The sequence below is a fragment of the Pecten maximus genome, chromosome 8 (assembly GCF_902652985.1).
Source record: "Pecten maximus chromosome 8, xPecMax1.1, whole genome shotgun sequence".
Classification (NCBI taxonomy): Eukaryota; Metazoa; Mollusca; class Bivalvia; order Pectinida; family Pectinidae; genus Pecten; species Pecten maximus.
In genome coordinates, this window is record NC_047022.1 from 17385590 (window position 1) to 17402680 (window position 17091).

Here is a 17091-nt window from a genome sequence, read left to right on the forward strand (position 1 = left end):
GTTCATCGTACATGGCGATGGAGACAGATTTTTCCACTTGATAAAGAAGCCTGTTATACATTAGCCTCAGCTATAAATGATCGTCTCTTCCATGTTTAATTTCATCCAAACTCCATTGTTTGGTAACATCGTAGAATGTTGATGAGACCTCCCCACACTAACATGTACCATCTTTATGGTGCTGGTTCCTCAGTCAACGATGTAATTTTCCTGTTAGCTGTGTATCTCTTGGTGACGATACGAATGGCCTGATTTCATGTTTGTGCGATTGCTTTAAGAAATGTCCATTTTGCCAAATAAACAGCAAAGATTTTCTATTCACGACTGCCAATCTGTCGCTTAAGTCGTAAATGTATCAGGCTGAGGATGGAAGTCATCCCGAGAAAATTGATTCTTTAAGGGAGAGATAGGTAACGCTGAGGCTAACCAGTTTCTGTGTCAAATCAATGGTTGTATGCCTTTATAGGGTGGAGTTTGTATAGAGCCTTGTATAGGTCCCTGGTCTCTAGGATGCAACTTCTCTTTATTGTTTTACAGATACAGGTTCATATCAACAAATGTTTTATAGGTTTTTCTAAAGACATGGGGGGGGGGGAGGTTTAACAAGTGCGATTTGAAATGTTCGGTGATTTAGTATCAATAAAATCACTGTTCTTATCAAATAAAGTGTATGTCATCAAAATGAAACTTTATGAGAAATATGTATTTCTCCCAAGTAGTATTTAAAGTTATAATCTTCGAATTAATACAGCAGTTTTACTCTCCTGGGTGACCAAAGTATTTCAAGTATTAGGTCATAAAAATTCTCAATTTGACCCGAAGTATAACTAATTGCTGCAAAGGCTGATGGTATTTGTGTATGAAACATCATTTTTCTGTACATTTCGGCATTACTTTCATTACTGGTAGGTACAGAAACTCATAAGCCTCATTTTGGCATAGATTTTATTAATAGAAATTTTGCACGTTTCTGATGTCCAAACGAAGGAATGCAGCCTGCTTACACCTGCTTTAAGTGATTCTTATTGACCTTTTTTATCAACTTTACCATTTTCTCATGATTTGACTGGAGTCATTTAATCGGGTTAAATATATAGACGAGAGAGGAAGAAGTGCATGCAGTTATAAACACAACGTATTATTATGGCGAAGTAAAGCAGATTATAACAGAAGAAAATTTTACTTAATTTCACCATGTCTGGGCCTCAAACTCTCGATCTATACTGCACCAAATTGACTAGCTGATCGATACCAGCAGTCAAACCATTACACGACTGCCACTTGACTTTCCCAAAAAGGAAGATTCAAAGTTGCATCCAATTGTTAGAAAATTAATGGACACGGATAATTAACACTGACAATAATTTGGCTCATTGTAATTAACTAATTGTTGTGCTCAATTCATTTGTGTGTGAATTATCGAACAAATTAGCATAAAATGTGTAAATGATTAATATCCACATGATCTACCAATTTACCATCTTCTTGCATAAACTTAAAAAAAAAAATCTATCTCATGAAATGTTGCTAAGGTATATTTACCATATTGATTTTGTCACTGAGCAAGGTCATTTAATTCAAGCCAGTTCTCGAGATCAATTTACACTTAATTTCCGCTGCATCATCCATGGCTATTATGCTATAAAGAGAAATTGATTGCGATGTCTGAAGCATTGAACAAAAAGCTTACTGTTATATTTGGAAAAGCATGATTAAAGACGTTGCCATGTTTTATAGAAACTGCTACTTCTAAGTCATTACAGTTCCCCAATTTAACTATGATAGCAGACCATTTTGTTTAATTAGAAGTCTGGCAATTAGTCCTGTTATGTTTGTTTATCACAGGCACATCCTACCACTTTTGTGATATAGGTGTCATAGAGGGAGCATCCAATAATTGTAATATAGGTGTCACGGAGGGAGCATCCAGTAATTGTAATATAGGTGTCACAGATAGAGGGAGCATCCAGTAATTGTAATATAGGTGTCAAAGATAGAGGGAGCATCTAATAATTGTTACGTATACGTTGGTTTCATAAAGGGAGCATCCAGTTATTGCTATATAGATGTTGTAGAGGGAGCATCCAGTAATTGCTATATAGATGTTGTAGAGGAAGTGCCAGTAATTGTGTTATAGATGTTGTAAATGATGCATCTGGAGGGAGCATCAAGTAATTGTAATAAAAGTGTCATAACAAAGAATCATCCAGTAATAGTAATTGTGATACAGGTGTTGTACAGGGAGCATCTGGAGGGAAAATCTAGAAATTGTGATACATTGCGTCATAGAGGGAGCATCTGGAGGGAAAATCTAGAAATTGTGTTATAGATGTTGTAAATGAAGCATCTAGAGGGAACATTAAGTACTTGTGATACAGGTGTCATAGAGGGAGCATATCATCATAGGCATATAGTGTGACAGCTAGGAAGCATCCAGTAATTACTGCGTCACAGAGGGAGCATCCATGAAGTTATTGTGATATCAGTGTTTTAGAGGGAGCATCCAGTAATTGGGATATATATATGTCACCGAGGGAGCATCCATGAAGTTACTGTGATATCAGTGTTTTAGAGGGAGAATCCAGTAATTGTTATGTATAGATGTCACAGAGGGAGCATCCATGTAGTTATTGTGATATCAGTGTTTTAGAGGGAGAATCCAGTAATTGGGATATATAGATGTCACAGAGGGAGCATCCATGAAGTTATTGTGATATCAGTGTTTTAGAGGGAGAATTCAGTAATTGTTATATATAGATGTCACAGAGGGAGCATCAAGTAATTGTTATGTATAGATGTCACAGAGGGAGCATCCATGTAGTTATTGTGATATAAGTGTTTTAGAGGGAGCATCCAGTAATTGGGATATGGTTGACTCCAAATGAGATTAGAGAAAGGGGACATCTAGATATTCTTATAATATTACTAAATTATTGTTTTTATGCCCCTGCCATGCAAATAGTGTTATCCATATCTGTCCTGTCCCGTCGCCTCCCCTCGAAATGCAATGTAACTAGCTAATCTCGGAAACTGCTAATGCGATCCTCACCAAACCGTGTTTCGGGGTGTCAAGTGGAAGCATGGGCATTTATGTCTTGCAGACATTTTCTACTTTTGTGGTGCATCTCCCTTACAGTGGACTAGAGGACAGGGAGTATTGTGACGTACAGTCTCCCACATAGTGATCAGGTACAGCCATCCCAAAGCTGGTGTCTAATGGTAAAGATGCACAATTTGATTATGTGTTTTAACCCTGTGATCCCAACAAACACAATGGATTCTCCAAGTACTTAATCAAGATCAGTTCATGATTCGTTAATGGGGGATGAGGATACCGTGGTATACTCAAATGGAGAAATAAGCAAAAGGGTCAGTGGTCAAATTTGATCAATCGTCAATAAAAAGAGATAAAACTCAACTCAGAAGTGTGTCTGCCAAGCCTGCGAGTGTTTTTGCAAAAATGCTGTCAGATAGACAAAATGTCCAGTGTAATCCAAAGAAATTGACATCTGCGATCTAGGACAACAGGTCACATGATGTATCACATACATTCTGCTCCAGGGTACCCAGATATTGGATCAGTTCCATGCAGTCTTAACAATATTTTTCCAATATATATATATATATCGTAATTTTATCATTTGGTTTGATCTTGGTATCTATATGAAAATATAACAAAGCCAATTATTCAAAATTTGTGATTTTGTAAAATTTGTTTTATGTTAAATCAATCATATCTTTGTTGAAGAATTTTGAGAATGAAAATTAACTACAAATGTATATCAGTGAGATATTTGAAACAAGTTTTTTGCTGAGTCAAATTTTAGAACAGAATTTAAACAGAATTTAGTGGCAACAATTGAAAACAAAGTACAGAAAGTTCTATTAGTGCAATCAGTATTGGGCAGATTATTAATGCTACCAGCGTGAAAATTTCTAAATAGCATTACAGCTAAAATATGTACACATGCTAAGTATATGTAAATATGATTTTAGTATATGTCTATAGCCTCGTTAAAGTCTTAAAACATATTAGAATCATATTGTTACAATGCTACGAATGCAACATGCTGAATCAGCACTTTCATGTAACACAGGTTGGTTGGCCTGGTAAGCTGTGTCAGCATGCTACAGGGAAGCCCTGTATCTGTGTCACACAAACGAAACAGGAGCAAGGAAAGCCAATTGAGCTTTCTGTATACACACTAGTTGCTCTGATTGATTATCAGAACTTTTTGTAAAGATTCAATCTGTCCATCACATGGCATCAAATTGCATCAATAAAAGTTCAAATCTAATTCATGATTATTTTCGTGCTCCAATCTATTAGTTTTGTGTCAGTAATGTTGTCTGTCACATTGCAATACATGTTTCGTGTGAACAAGCTCAAGCCCCTCATTCTCTACATTATAAGTAAATCACAAATTTATAGTTTAGAGAAATTTTTTTTTTATAAAAAATGGAAAGTGAACTTTGTTAAAAACTTCAACGGTGGTTTGAGCTTATCATATGATTTTAGTTGGTAGATATGTAACTTCGATGTGCATGGACTATGTGATAGCCATGTGGGTTAAGCTTCAGAACGATTTACTTCAGATGACGATCAGACAGGAGTGGCTTGATCCCTCTACTCTCAGCGGTTCGGTTTATACTCAGGAAGCTGAGATCACAAACGGTTGTGTGCTGTTATATGTGTGGCCTTGTGTAAGGCACTTTACACTAGCTACTCTGGTAACTAGGTACATCTCCTGTATTATGGAGTCTGGTAGCCAACAGCTACTACAAGAAGTCCTGCCTCAAAATAAACTTTCCACATGGTTGATGTGGAAATATTATTTCTTTGTTGTAGCACAACTACAACAAAGAAATAATATAAACTTATACATGTAGTTAAATGATTTTACAATTAAGATTTGAACTAAGTGCTCCTACTCATCATCATCTTCATCCGTCATTGTCATCATCATTTTTGTCTTCGTCATCATATCCAAATATATATATATAGAACTTACATGGAAATATTTTAACCAAATAAGGAATGAAACTTTTACAGCATGGACCAAATGAGTGAAGAACCAATTTGGCTACACTTCCAAATGTATTTACTGATCAAATCTCTTAGAAATTATAACAGAATATTCTAGAAAGTCTCATAAATGTATTCATGAACAAAATTGGAAGGGAAGAATTGCAGCCATATTTTGGCTATGATAAAAATTGATTATTATACATACTGTAGTATATAGGGAGTCTGGCACATGTAGATTTAATTAACTAGCGAGTCTACCAAATTCATGTCCTCTATTTCTTGTTTTATGATCCGGTTTCATGGTTTCAGAAACTATATCTTTCCGGGAAGATCTTTTCCAGGAAGGACATAATTCAGTTACTTAGATACAGAAGCTTGTACATTATGTTTGTAATTGATGGTAGAATTCTGTAAGTTCTGAATCTGTGTGCATGGCTGGTTAATGAAATTAGGACAAAAATGCTGAAGATAAATTCAAAACATTGCAATACATGTAATTGTGATTACATAATTACAACACACACTTTACAAATGATTTGATGATTTAACAGAATTAATGCCTAGATTATAACCATGCACATCAAAAACTTAGGGAAATTTAGTGATCTTGAAACACTACAAATGCTAAGACAGGATCTGTTATCAATATGCTAATGTGATTTTGTCGTGTTTTCCAGGTGGAAGAGATCCGGGGAATGATTGATAAAGTTTCTGATAATGTGGACGAAGTCAAGAAAAAACACAGTGCCATCCTGTCTGCCCCACAGTCTGATGACAGTAAGTATAGTTCTAGCGAATCGGTGATCCCCTTATAAATACACCCTGTTCAGATGGCCAATCGTTGATGTTGTAACATATGCCAAATGGTCACTGACATGCTTAAGCTTCCTGATTGTTGTATGTTTAGTAACCATGCAGTAATCACAATTTGCTAATATTATTTTAAACACATGAGTGTACATCTGATTAAATTACTTGTTTTTTTTTTTACATCAGAGACTTTATTAGATGACAACATATTGAGTTGATGGACTAAAATGAAAGATTGCTATACATGTGGAGTTAATGGACTCTGACAGTTTAGCTGCAAATTGAAGTTGTTGACTGAAAGAAAGTTTAGCCACACATATTGCTTGATCAACTGAAAATTTTCTGTACATTGAGTTTGTGGACTGAATTTAGTTCGACATTGAGCTCATTGACTGAAAATTAGCCCGACATTGATCATGAGTTTATAGACTGCTATGAAATTATTAGTCCCCTATATAGCTACCAGTAAAACTGGGGGACTATAGGTTTCCTCTCCGTCTAACAGTCTAGCTTCATTCCTCGAGGGATTTTGATCAAGTTTCACACAATGATAAAAGACTATAATATCTTGGTCAAGTTCGAGTTTCAGAAATTTTGGGTGAAGGTCAAGGTCACGGTTACTATTTTTATTGAGGGAGAGCACAGGTGACATGCATTGCTTTAGCAATACCAAGTATGATTGTTTCATTTTGGATTAAGGCCCATCATCAGCTCTAAAAAGACCCTTGAACAAACAACCTTGATATAGATCTGTATTAAGCTTTATAACCATACATCAAACTGATGGGTTCTGATATAGCCTATCATACATTTAGCTGACGGGCTGTAAAAACTAGTTAAGACGAAGTCTAGTGATAGGTCTCTCTTCGTGTGACAATGGACACATAATTTCAAAGTTTCACCAGTGACGGCTTGATACAATTTATCTTCAGGAGTCACACATTGTACAGGAAAATGGCTCAGAATTTTAATTTGTTTCTTAAATATTTATGAGAACTTGACAATATTTATTGATTGACTTTGGTTTAAGTATTAGTAATCAACAGCACAACGTGATATACAGTACACGTAATCTGATAAACACTATAGCGGGACTCCTACTTACCTGATCTATTGTGAGAAACTGATTAGAAACCAACCTGATTCAGGGTTAAGGAAGTACATTGTAACAAATGATATTGTTAAGATTTAAATATTCCCCTTCTTCCTTTCCCTAGCTTGTTCTTTCTTTCGACTTTATCTCTTTACCCACTCTTTTCATGTCTTTTCTCTTCTTCTTTTCTCCTTTTTCTGTTTTCTTGTATCTATCTTAGTCAATCTATCCATCATCCTGTACTTCACCATTCCTTTCACTGCTATCTCTCCATCTTCCATTCTCTCTTACTCCTTTCTTTTGATTACATACGTATGTTTCAAATTTTTCTCACCTCTTCCCTTCTTTCTTTTATTCTCCAAACTATATCAACATTGGAAATTTGAAATAAAGACTTTTCAACTTAAGTTTTGAACTTACCAATATGACTGTAATAACGAAAATTTTCTATGGCATTCATTATGATTATAAATGACAGAACTTTGCAGACACATCTTACTGTGCTTTATTGCCCTGCTATAGTAACAGTACCTGGTATAATGACTATAAACATCAAACTGCAGGTTAGTTCATATATTTACATGTTCTACAGCATTTGCTACTTTATAAAAATTCTAATAAGATATTAAGATAGGCTGTATTCATTGCCAATCGTGTAATGTATTAGATCCAACAGCTATTTTGACATTGAGCTTCTGCCATCTGATGATCTCAACAACTACAACCAAAACATTAAAGTCATAACAGGGTCATGTATACGATGGACAGCATAGATAGTCTTTTAAATCACACTTGTTTCTAGTTAATGTTGCGGCATTGCTCTATGCCATTGTCGATTGTGCTTAACAAGCACAGGGTTCGTATTGGTAATGTGATGGTAGAGAATCAGCTAAAATCTTCCTGTTCTGAGGTCAATACAGATTCCTTGTTGTCTGCAAACTTTGGCAGCATACCACAATTTTGAGAAATGACTGTCAGGTACATGATATTTCCATTCCAATAATGTTTCAGCCCAGCAATCTTTTTCCTCAAGAGATTTTTCACATTTTCATTTTTTTTTTAATTATAATCAATTTAATGACTTGATAATGATCTTCCAGACCAGAACATTAACGGATAAAATATTTTGTTACTTTCCCTGAAAATATTATCTCAAATGACCCAACAATTATAGCAAAAAATTGTAAGTTCACTTCTTTCTTTCTTTCTTTCTTTCTTTCTTTCCATACTTGCAACCTTAATCCCAATTTTAATGTTAGTAAGAATAAAGATTCCAATTGGAATTTTTTCTTTCTTTCTTTCTTTCTTTCTTTCTATCCATACTAACATTCTTACATTGATCCCGATATAAATCTATCAATGTTGGTAAGCATCAAGATGTGTTATTTACGTATGTGTAAATGATATGATTGGACCAACCCAGGACTAGAGTCGGTAATAAAAGCAGAAAGTATGTTTCTGAATTTTTTGAGAGATACAGAAGTATCCCCAGTGGTTTTTTAGTCGGTCTAGTTTAATGTATGGGTTAACATTTCCAAGCTCAAGCATCGAAGAAAATAAAACCATGTGCATGTGGGTGTAGTAAAATTGTACGCTTTTGTCACGCGGTTCTCCTGACAGTTACGCAATAGTACACGATTCCTAAAAGTATGGAATGAAAGAAAAATCTGTTTAAGGCATCTTGAATATTGATACATTTATTTATAAATGCATACTTCTAGAAAATATTGCAGGAAACAATAGTAAAAATTAAAATCAGCCATATATGGTCATATATTTTGTTGAATTAAAATCAGCCATATAAGATCATATGTTTTTGATTTTAACAGTGAAAACTGCTGAAATACAATGACCTGTCATTAACAGTAAACAGTTTTTAAATTAATTAAAATGTTTAATAGACTAAATTTCCACTACTCTGTTAAAGAAAGTGAAACTGATTACAGATCATTATTGTGACTGGCGTAATTCTGGCTGTTGTTTTAGTCAATGTTAGACTGATGTCATTGTTGATGTTTTTTTCGATACTTTTCTGTTTAACACTGAGCACTTGCCATTTTCCTTATGGCACCTTGGTCTTTCAAAGAAAACTGCTCAACAGAGATGCTTGAACCTAAACATTAAAACAATGTACCAAACCTGCCTGTTAATAAGGCCAGCACAATGCTTTAAGAGCTTTTAACTTTTTCTATTCTTAAGCAATTTCAAATGGTTTTAGTTTACATCATGAATGCTGATTAAAAAAACAGCAATTAGAAATAAGGAAGAAGAAGAAAAAATTCAATGAATTCTGAATGGGCCTTTTTTCTATATTGTTTGTGAGCTTGTTACCTTTTTACAGAAGTAAAATTCACAAAGAGAATGTCTGGCAATTTAGGAACATTGGATTGTTGCATGCTAGCGAGCAATAATGCTTCAAGTCAGCAAGTCTTTTAAAAAGGTAGCACTTTTAGGATCTTTTATGATAGGAAAAAAGGAAGTATTCTCTGTATTTTTTCGCGCTGAAAATGGTAAATGAATTTCATGGAACTATTTTTTTTTTTTTCTGAAGTTTTGGAAGTTTGATTATTACAAATAGAAAAAAATGGTTAACAGAAAATGTGTCATTACAGGTTTCTGTGAAAGTAGACAAATCAATACTTGAATCATAATTGAGTTCTTAAGAATTTTTAAAAAGATCATGTATGATATTAAGTAGCATTATTGATTGTGCAATGGGAATTTCACGTCACTATTATCATTAAAAAAGATTTTAAAAACGATGTGTTCATTTTGATTGCTTCATTTATAGAGAACTGTCAGGAAAATAGTTTGTACTTTTGTGTAAATAGACCTTGTATAATGTTGTCAATTTATTGACTGCATTGTGAGGTGTTGTACCAGCTAGCAGGAGAAATCGTTGGAACATTGTGGACAGACATAATGGAAATCCGCTGATAATATCTGTTGAGGATTTACTGAAAATCCTCTTGGATTTGCTTTGATCCATTCAATCTCCATTTTCAAATTATTTCCTACTCATATATAAAAACAAAAAAAATAGTATTGTTGTTATATTCTCTTCTTTAGAAATAAATCATTTAATAAAAAAGAAGTAAATTATTCTTATATATTTGTGTTATTCTTTTGTTCATAGATAAATAATTAATAATATAATAAATACATAATATTTTGAGTTTTAATTATTCCTTGTTTTAATTTGATTTAATCATTAAATAAACATACTAATGATCTTATCGAAATAAGCTATATGGTATAATAGTAATGTAAAAGTTATTATCATACTAAGAAATGCCAATATATATATATATTTTTTTTTTTTTTTTTATTGAAATAATTAAAACAATAGCAAAGTTATGGAAATAATTAATTTGATTCAAATCTGAGTTAGTATAAACGATATTTTCATTTTGCAAGTTTGAACAATATATCATCCAAGCAATATTACATGAAATGGAATAGGATGCAGAAACAAGTTGTTGAACTTATATAAATCTGTTTCCTTTGGCTGAGTTAATTTTTTTTGTATCAATGTGAGGAAGCAGTGGAAACAAAACTTAAGTTAATGTTCTTCAGTTTAGTGTCATTTTAATTCAGAAGTTCCAGTTGCAGTTTCTCACTAAGTACAATAACTGTATATACCCTTTTATTATTGCTATTCAGGTATCCATATCATCTAATAGACGATTTGTCACTCATATGATCATGTCAGGGTATCAGGCCGACCGAGACGATTTGTCACTCATATGATCATGTCAGGGTATCGGGCCGACCGAGACGATATGTCACTCATATGATCATGTCAGGGTATCGGGCCGACCGAGACGATTTGTCACTCATATGATCATGTCAGGGTATCAGGCCGACCGAGACGATTTGTCATTCATTCATATGATCATGTCAGGGTATCGGGCCGACCGAGACGATTTGTTACTCATCTGATCATGTCAGGGTATCGGGCCGACCAAGACGATTTGTCACTCATATGATCATGTCAGGGTATCAGGCCGACCGAGACAATTTGTTACTCATCTGATCATGTCAGGGTATCGGGCCGACCGAGATGATTTGTCACTGATATGATCATGTCAGGGTATCGGGCCGACCGAGGCGATTTGTCACTCATCTGATCATGTCAGGGTATCGGGCCGACCGAGGCGATTTGTCACTCATATGATCATGTCAAGGTATCAGGCCGACCGAGATGATTTGTCACTCATATGATCATGTCAGGGTATCGGGCCGATCGAGACGATTTGTCACTCATATGATCATGTCAGGGTATCGGGCCGACCGAGACGATTTGTCAATCATATGATCATGTCAGGGTATCGGGCCGACCGAGGCGATTTGTCACTCATATGATCATGTCAGGGTATCAGGCCGACCGAGACGATTTGTCACACATATGATCATGTCAGGGTATCGTGCCGACCGAGACGATTTGTCACTCATATGATCATGTCAGGGTATCAGGCCGACCGAGACGATATGTCACTCATCTGTTCATGTCAGGGTATCAGGCCAACCGAGACGATTTGTCACACATATGATCATGTCAGGGTATCGTGCCGACCGAGACGATTTGTCACTCATATGATCATGTCAGGGTATCAGGCCGACCGAGACGATTTGTTACTCATCTGATCATGTCAGGGTATCGGGCCGACCGAGACGATTTGTCACTCATATGATCATGTCAGGGTATCGGGCCGACCGAGATGATTTGTCACTCATATGATCATTTCAGGGTATCAGGCCGACCGAGACTATTTGTTACTCATCTGATCATGTCAGGGTATCAGGCCGACCGAGATGATTTGTTACTCATATGATCATGTCAGGGTATCGGGCCGACCGAGACGATTTGTCACTCATATGATCATGTCAAGGTATCGGGCCGACCGAGACGATTTGTTACTCATCTGATCATGTCAGGGTATCAGGCCGACCGAGACGATTTGTCACTCATGTGATCATGTCAGGGTATCGGGCCGACCGAGACGATTTGTCACTGATATGATCATGTCAAGGTATCGGGCAGACCGAGACGATTTGTCACTCATATGATCATGTCAGGGTATCGGGCCGACCGAGACGATTTGTCACTGATATGATCATGTCAGGGTATCGGGCCGACCGAGATGATTTGTCACTCATATGATCATGTCAGGGTATCGGGCCGACTGAGACGATTTGTCACTCATATGATCATGTCAGGGTATCGGGCCGACCGAGACGATTTGTCACTCATATGATCATGTCAGGATATCGGGCCGACCGAGACGATTTGTCACTCATATGATCATGTCAGGGTATCGGGCCGACCGAGATGATTTGTCACTCATATGATCATGTCAGGGTATCGGGCCGACCGAGACGATTTGTCACTCATATGATCATGTCAGGGTATCATTACCATTGAGACACCTTTTTTTAAGAACATAGATGTGGTATGAGAATTTCTGGCTGATTAGGTGTCATAGATCATGAGTTCAAGGTTCGGTCAGGACAGGAGACATAAGATCATCTTCCTTCATCATTTGTGTTAATATGTTATAATACTTTTATCAATGTCGTATGCATATACTGTCATATACATTTCGTTACGGACATGTAATTAATGTCACACAGCAGAACTCTGTGTTTGCTTGTTGGTTACCAATGTTTGAATTATGACATCAAAATTTCATGGTATCATGTACTGTAGAGTTTGTAATATTGGCAAGGGATTAAATTTCTCGGTCATTGATTATAGCGCGAAAATAAACGCCCAGGTAATATTTATATATATACACACACTTACCTCAGAAAATTTGATTCTTTATTGTTTAGTCTTTTTCAATAAGACATCAAAAAAATCCCCTACAATTGGCCAAAAAAAACAAAAAAAACAATATAGATCTACCTGATCCAGGACTGATCGAAATCTCTTTAGTTGAGATGAAAATGAAAAACTAGACAATACTTAAGAGATTATTTTAAACTTGATGCATTGTTATTAACTCTTTCCAGAAACGAAGGAAGAGCTGGAGGAACTCATGACAGACATCAAGAGAACTGCCAACAAAGTTCGTGGGAAATTAAAAGGTGACGTAACATTTTAGTTTATGTCTGGTTTGATGATACCCCTATATTCTGTTATCCTCATGTACCCGTAAGTTCTAGTTTTTTAGTTCATTAACCGGAAGGGTAAGTGAGCTAATGCCATGGGTTAGCATCCATCAAGTATCTTTCTGTTGTCCCTCTGTCTCGGGTTCAAATTTTATGTTGTCCCTCTCTCTCAGGTTCAAATTTTCTGTTGTCCCTCTCTCTCAGGTTCAATTCTTTCTTCCAACAACTTCTCAATAACCAAGATGCAATAAACCCAGCACACAAAAATAAAAATCTTCCAAAACTATGTTTTTATTTCAGCAAAAGTTAGTAAGGATGTGATCAGTAACTTGTGTATCCTCTTTTGTCATGGTTACCAAAACATAAGTCTGAGATGATTGGTCATAAAAGCTGTAATGTTTCCCTCAGACCTGTTGATAAGTGTAATGGTGAATGGTTCTGTAGCCATGGTAACTAGAACACAGGCTTCTGGTTGGTCAAAATTTAGCTATCATCTGATCAGTCTGAAAATTTGTGGGTAGGAGCTTGAGGGATTGGTAGTCCATTCCATTCCATTTATGATTAACTCTTCTGAGAAGTAGATAGGTTTAGAGTTAGCACCTGTAGGGGACTTGAGCTGATGCTTTAGATGAAAGTTCTAGTTTTCTACATCTATTACATTGATAATTCATGTGACTTATCTACCGGTTGAGTTATTCAGAGCATTTTTTCTTCAATCCAAAATGTCTAGACTATCGAGGGGCCAGGAACTCTCATGTCCCTTATAAATGTTACACGATTGACAAGGTCAGATCTGAGTGGTTGTGTAAGTAAGCTATATATGTATATATTTCTATAGCAATGATGAGATTATTGGAAAAACATGACCACCCCAGGCTCTCCTTCATTGACTCAGTGTGTTATGTATGTCGATCCCAGAATATATCGGGATCATGTCTGGCGTCAACTCTCACAACTCTATTGCTATAAATACATACGTTTGATTTTAACAAAAAAGACACAATGATTCTTTTTCATGGAATTTTTGATAATTTTCAAACCTTTTGTCGTCAAATAGGTATGATTAATTATTCTTTAAGATTTGATTTAGCAGCATTTGATAAGACTTGTGTCGCATTGCATGTATATAAAGTTACTTCACTGTATTTTTCCTGCAATAAGCCCAGAGGACCAACACATGTTATTTGACTTTAAAGTCAGTGGGTTAATTTTATTACCAGACAATGAAAAAATATTTTTGGTGATTTTGATTAACAGACATTTACATCTGTGGGGAGGTTACTAGAAATACAAAACTGAAAACATGACTAATAAGATGAAAAAATCAGTTCATATTGGTTAAAATTGATCGGCTGGTGGGGGGGGGGGGGGGGGGGGGGGTCCTAGCTAACTGACATAAATATTAAATACATTTTAAACATAAATTAAATGATAATTTGATGATAATTTTGAAAGTACTTTTTAAGTAAATGAGTCATCAGCCTTTCTTACTGATGCCCACAAGTAGACAAAAGCTTAATGTATCAATATTGCATCTGAATGGCAAAAATTGGCAGCATTTATTCTTTCAAGGTAAAACTGGATTTGAAAACGGTATCCCACACGCAATTGTTTACACAGTAAACATAAAAGATTTAACAGACTGTACTAATAAGCAATTGATTTTTTTTTCTGAATCATCACACAGAAGTTATGTATCATATGATCTGTGGTATATATTATCTATTTCACATTATAAGGTAGGATTAATCAATAGCATGATTTAGTATTGGTGATTAGCTCTCCGCAGGATTTTTGCGTAACAAGACGATTGGATTATGTAATCATTATACTCAACTGTAATTTTGGACTAAAGTTAAGAAAATGTCTGTTACATAAAGTCATTTTACCACCTGATGGATAAATTATAAAGGCTGAAATAAATATTTTTTTTAATATATGTATTTTTTTATGTGAAAGCCTTTATTTGGTTATCTTTTAAACCAACTTTTGTCATGTTGCAAAAATCAAACAATTTATGTTAATGACATCTTCGCTAGCCAAGGCTTCTGATTACGTTACACTACACGAACCCTTGGCGGATATAGTCGTGTTCAAACCGTCGCGCCCTGGAATCCCAGGGCATCCAATCAAATCGCGTTTTACACTCGGGCTTGGTTTCGCAGTAAACAAAAATTGCGGCACCCAGTACAGAGCTACAATGTCGACTATGTCATGGCATTTTACCTATATACAGAGACATACAATCTTTAGGGGAACATTCGCAGTGTTTGATAAATCTATTTAAGTCATTGATCACATATCTCATCGAAATGACACAAGCCTCCATGAGTGTTTGTTAACATCACAGATGAAGTAAATCGGTAACGCTCGTTTTGATTGGTCGAAAATTTCATGCGTAAAGAGTGGTAATTTTGAATCTCCGCTAGAGGGCCAGAACTGACGCCTATATCCGCCAAGGGTTCGTGTAGTGTAACGTAATCAGAAGCCTTGGCTAGCGAAGATGTGTTAATGAAGGAACTAGTAACAAGTAACATTGAATAAGATTTGTCCATTTATGATAGGTCCAATGAGAGAATTACGTGTTGAAATAATGTTTAATTCAACCTAAAATCAAGGTTTAAATAAAGTTGTGGTAATGTATTACTGAAATGCAAAAAGTATCACTAAACACCACACTAAGACAAAATATGTTGTCAATTGTTTGTGTATATTGGAACCATTCTACATAAATTTTTCATTTTGAACCTCAAAATGCATGTTTCGATATAAAATAATTTCTTAATAAGGAAACCAAATTTATTTTTCACCTAGCCTAGACTAGTGATTCATTTCATTGAGCCAGAACAGGAAGCCAGTTTTACATCCTGCTGATGTAAAAATCTATACATCCCTTCATAGTAATTTATGATTGATTTTCCACTTTCCTTACTCTACGATTCAAGCAAGCTTTTTTTTTCAACTGAGATATGACTTCTTATATATACCGGTGTAAGTTATTAACTACATTATTAGCTGACCACCATCAGACCTCCATTACTAACTGACCACCATCAGATGTTTAAACTGGTCTACTGTCTGACGCTGGTCCACAAATAAGTTATTGGTCTCCATTACTAACTGACCACCATCAGACCTCCATTACTAACTGACCACCATCAAACCTCCATTACTAACTGACCACCATCAGACCTCCATTACTAACTGACCACCATCATACCTCTATTACTAACTGACCACCATCAGACCTCCATTACTAACTGACCACCATCAGATGTTTAAATTGGTCTATTGTCTGACCACTGGTTCACTAATAAGTTATTGACTTCCATTTTTAACGGACCACAATCAGACCTCCATTATTAACTGACCACCATCAGATGTTTATTGACCTACATTATTAACTGACCACCATCAGATGTTTATTGACCTACATTATTAACTGACCGCCATCAGATGTTTATTGACCTACATTATTAACTGACCACCATCAGATGTTTATTGACCTACATTATTAACTGACCGCCATCAGATGTTTATTGACCTACATTATTAACTGACCGCCATCAGATGTTTATTGACCTACATTATTAACTGACCACCATCAGATGTTTATTGACCTACATTATTAACTGACCACCATCAGATGTTTATTGACCTACATTATTAACTGACCGCCATCAGATGTTTATTGACCTACATTATTAACTGACCGCCATCAGATGTTTATTGACCTACATTATTAACTGACCACCATCAGATGTTTATTGACCTACATTATTAACTGACCGCCATCAGATGTTTATTGACCTACATTATTAACTGACCACCATCAGATGTTTATTGACCTACATTATTAACTGACCACCATCAGATGTTTATTGACCTCCATTATTAACTGACCACCATCAGATGTTTATTGACCTACATTATTAACTGACCACCATCAGATGTTTATTGACCTACATTATTAACTGACCACCATCAGATGTTTATTGACCTACATTATTAACTGACCACCATCAGATGTTTATTGACCTACATT

At 35.6% G+C, this 17091-nt stretch overlaps 1 protein-coding gene across 2 annotated transcripts in view; it reads left to right on the plus strand.

The window, feature by feature from the left end:
- LOC117332628 (syntaxin) overlaps positions 1 to 17091 on the plus strand; it is an 86889-nt gene that overhangs the window by 45330 nt on the left and 24468 nt on the right. For both annotated transcript variants that reach the window (XM_033891608.1, XM_033891607.1), the window contains exons 3-4: positions 5707 to 5806; positions 12948 to 13022. In XM_033891608.1, the coding sequence (XP_033747499.1) occupies positions 5707 to 5806; positions 12948 to 13022 (175 nt within the window). The remainder of the gene's footprint in view (positions 1 to 5706; positions 5807 to 12947; positions 13023 to 17091) is intronic.